General features: G+C 34.2%; 1 protein-coding gene across 1 annotated transcript; it reads right to left on the reverse strand.

Moving 5' to 3' along the window:
* Positions 1-1548: 1548 nt before the first annotated feature.
* Positions 1549-2553, reverse strand: LOC133871482 (transcription factor IBH1-like 1). Its single transcript, XM_062308923.1, has 2 exons — positions 2406-2553; positions 1549-2250 (listed from the first exon to the last, which is right to left on the reverse strand). Exons 1-2 carry the CDS (start codon positions 2447-2449, stop codon positions 1692-1694), a joined length of 603 nt encoding a protein of 200 aa, XP_062164907.1. The 5' UTR covers positions 2450-2553; the 3' UTR covers positions 1549-1691.
* Between the last annotated feature and the right edge of the window lie 1070 nt (positions 2554-3623).

Raw genomic sequence — 3623 nt, forward strand, 5'->3', positions numbered from 1 at the left:
ACAATTGGAGGGCTACTCATCAAAGTAGAAAAGTATTAAATGAATAACAACCACTAGAATTCTACTTCTATTCAAACGATCGATAGCTTTAAGTAGGTTAATGTCCTCTAACAAAATTGTGATTTCAATTAACTCGTTTTCTCTGACCTCTTTGTAGTCATGGCATGGATAAAAGATATATCCCTACATAATAATTTTTCTGCTCGATCGGATTGATATCAACTTAGCTTGGATAGTAAGTACTATATATCTACTTGAGCCTAAAATATATTTGGACATATGAATCTCATATGGACGCTTTTATTGGGTTTAACCTTAATTAGAAAGGATCCGGAAGAGAAATGAGGAGAAGTCTTCCGATCATATATTTAAGAATCATTAAAAAATTAAAATAAAAAAGAAAGAAAGAAGATCTTTGGTTGCTTCATGGATTTTTCACTTAATCGATCGCATTTCATGCTGATCATGTCAATAATACTCAAATTGAGTACCAGTGCGGGCATTAATTCTGAGAATATATATGGTCTATCTTTTGATCGATGCTGTTTAGATACTAAAGTAACAGTTATATCGATCTATCACTGACAGCCCTAATTCTCACAACCTTTTCAATGCGAACTTATAATTCGCTGAAAAGGCTGGCCGATCGATTGTGTTGCCAATGCTGCTTACTGTGAACATTCCCCGGCCCGTACGGGCAATCTTTGAGTTGTGTGTATCAATACAATAAAACCCAGTAATTCCATCATGAATTTGAAATGATTATGTAAATTCATACTTTATTGACAGCTTTAGAGTGGGAATTAATTGCGGGGATCAAAGATAAAATGCCACTCAGTACTGTACATCTAGAGATCAGCAAAAGGTGATGCATGTACAAAAACTTTTAATAGAATTTGAGATGAGATATCGATGATCAGGTTAAGCTAGCAGGCAATCAAGATTGGCGCACTTCTTTTTCAATAATCTCTTCAAAAACCCATTAAGAACCACTGAAATAAGCAACAATTAATGGAATATTATGTAGCATAAAAATCAAATTAATCATGTCTATACAGCATCTTAGATCTCTACTGTCATTATCACTTAGTACTATATGTCTATCATCTTTCTCTCTTCCATATATGGCTCAATAATGCTATAACTTCACATCAGTTTCTTGCTCAAAACTGGCAGACTATAATAACACAGCCTGTGTAAGAAATACCGCACAATTGGTAACACATTAATTAATTGATACATTAAAACATATAATAATTACCTACGGAAGTATCGCCATATATAATAATTGCTACTAAACATTATACACTGTTTGATTCAAATCAGATTACTTTGCTGAAATTACTTTCATATGGGTTTGAAATATCGGATTTTCCTTATGTTTTTGTGAATTATGTATAGTCTCCGTTGTGTTTGAGAAAAAGTAGACCCTTTTGTTTGGCACTGTAAATACGAGTTCCCCACCCAAAAAAAAAAATCAAGCAATTTACATGAAATAATAGACATAAAAATGCAACGAAGAGGGAAAGGAAAGCTTTGGATTCACTTATATATGATTCATCTGTACATTGCCTTTTACTATAACAGCTTTAATTATTTCTCCTTCAATTCATATCTAGCTAGTCTCGATCTCTTGCGAAATGAAAATAGAAGAAAAATGATATAAATATAACAAAAATAAATAAATAAAGTTACTCGCTATTACGCTTGATAATTAGCTCGGGAGCAGTGGCTATACATCGCATTACATCAACCTGAGCTCGCAGATATGCAATATAATCTAGGGTTTCTTCGATCAAACAAATCTCATCCATGAATTCTCCCCCGGGCACGAGACTCTTGAGAACATGTGTTCTTTTCTGAACTAATCTCTTTGCAATAGAGTTGGCCGCAAGAGACTTTTGAGGCACGCTTCTTCTTACTGATCTACAGCTCCTTTTCACGATCTTCTTGCTTCTCATCCTCACTGACATGGCTGAAACTTTCTTTAGCAATATTTCTGACTCCGGGCCCTGTAAGATTCTCTCGGCAAGGATTCTCTTATCACTCTCTCTTGAAGCGTTGGCAATGACGGCACGGCTCCATGAAGTTCTCCCGTTTCTTGCCGAAGCCATGGCTAAGTCCGCGGATAGCTTTATGGCCTTCTTTCTCTCCAAGATGCTCATGTTTTTGTTTGAAGAAGTACATCTTTGAAGACCCATTATCCATTTCTTGAGGAATTCTTGCTTGAGTGAGCTAGAGTTGAGCATTCTGTACAATGAAAGAATTAACATCATATTTTGGCAAAAGGGTTTCCGTTTCTGACCATGAGAAGGATAGTTGAATAATATTGCTAGGGTTTTTTGCAGAATGAAAAATTATCACAACAAAGAAAGAAAGAAAAAAAATAAAAGAAGCACACTTACCTTGATGAAGTTCTTCTCCGCCGGATAAGAGGAGAGAAAATCATAAGAAGTATATGAGGGACAAGTTTTGGAGAGTGATGCAGTTCTACAGATCCAAGAAATCGTATCAGAAACACAGAGAGAAAAAGTGAGCGGAATGAGAAAGAGAAGAATGTGTAGAAATCCAATTTATGTTCACCAGGAAGGGAGTGGTGGGCCTTTGAGAGAAAGACACAGCACATGCAGGCACATGGTGTCAATGGCCCACCACCCCAACCCTAGAGAATAACAAAAAAAAGAAAAAAAAAAATCATGTATTTTTAGTATAAAGAATAAAGGTTCCCTTAATGTAATTCAAACCTAACATCGAATACAAACAAAAGTCACTAGAAGGATCACATAGTTCATGAGTGTGTAAAGTGGCCCCTATATCTATGGAAATTGGGGTGGAAGAGAATGCACAGATTAATTAGTGAAATTTTTGCAATAAGTAGTACGTGTTGAAGGAATGAACTTTATGGAAAAAGAAAAACATTTTTTCATAAAATTTTGGAACACTCAATTTTTTTTTTTAATAGATATATTAACCATAAATCTATAATTAGAGCAGTAGAAAAGGATAAATATTAGAAAATAGGTGAAGCAAGTTTTGTAAGAGAGAGAGAGAGAGAGAGAGAGAAGACAAGATCTTGAGTTATTTAACCTCAGATGCCTATGTCTACCGCGCACTAATTGTGATTGTAAGCATATATAGAACGAAATCTCATGGATTCTGACATCCCTTTAAACTTAAGGTGAAAGGAACAATAAATTGGAGTATTTTTTTAGGTGATTTGGCCCTTTAGAGACTTACGTCTATTGTGCTAATGCCCAATAAGATTACATTTTGATAATTTAATTGAATTTACTTGTGTAACAATGGAGATATTTACATAGACTGTCAAGACAATGCTTACTAAGAAAAGTATCTAATAAATAAATTTTATGGATTCTATTATAAGGGTATATCTAACAAATCTAACCATAGCTATAATTAATTGGAAAGAAATTTCCTACAAATCACATTTCATACAACCCAGATATAAGATTGACATGTGTTCCTTGGCATGTGAGAAACACATGTTTTAATAGCATGTGCTTCTCACATGCTTTTTTAATAGTATTAATAAAAAAAACATGTGTTCCTCACATGTTTAAATGAAACATACCACTCTTATATGTGGATTGTATGAAATTTCC

This window comes from Alnus glutinosa, chromosome 6, assembly GCF_958979055.1.
Source record: "Alnus glutinosa chromosome 6, dhAlnGlut1.1, whole genome shotgun sequence".
Classification (NCBI taxonomy): Eukaryota; Viridiplantae; Streptophyta; class Magnoliopsida; order Fagales; family Betulaceae; genus Alnus; species Alnus glutinosa.

Bases quoted from the DNA above. Each gene is read 5' to 3' on its own strand.
- LOC133871482 (XM_062308923.1), bottom strand. From the start codon at position 2,449: ATGATTTTCTCTCCTCTTATCCGGCGGAGAAGAACTTCATCAAG. The intron at 2,251-2,405 runs GTAAGTGTGCTT...TTCATTGTACAG, and splicing joins CGGAGAAGAACTTCATCAAG to AATGCTCAACTCTAGCTCAC.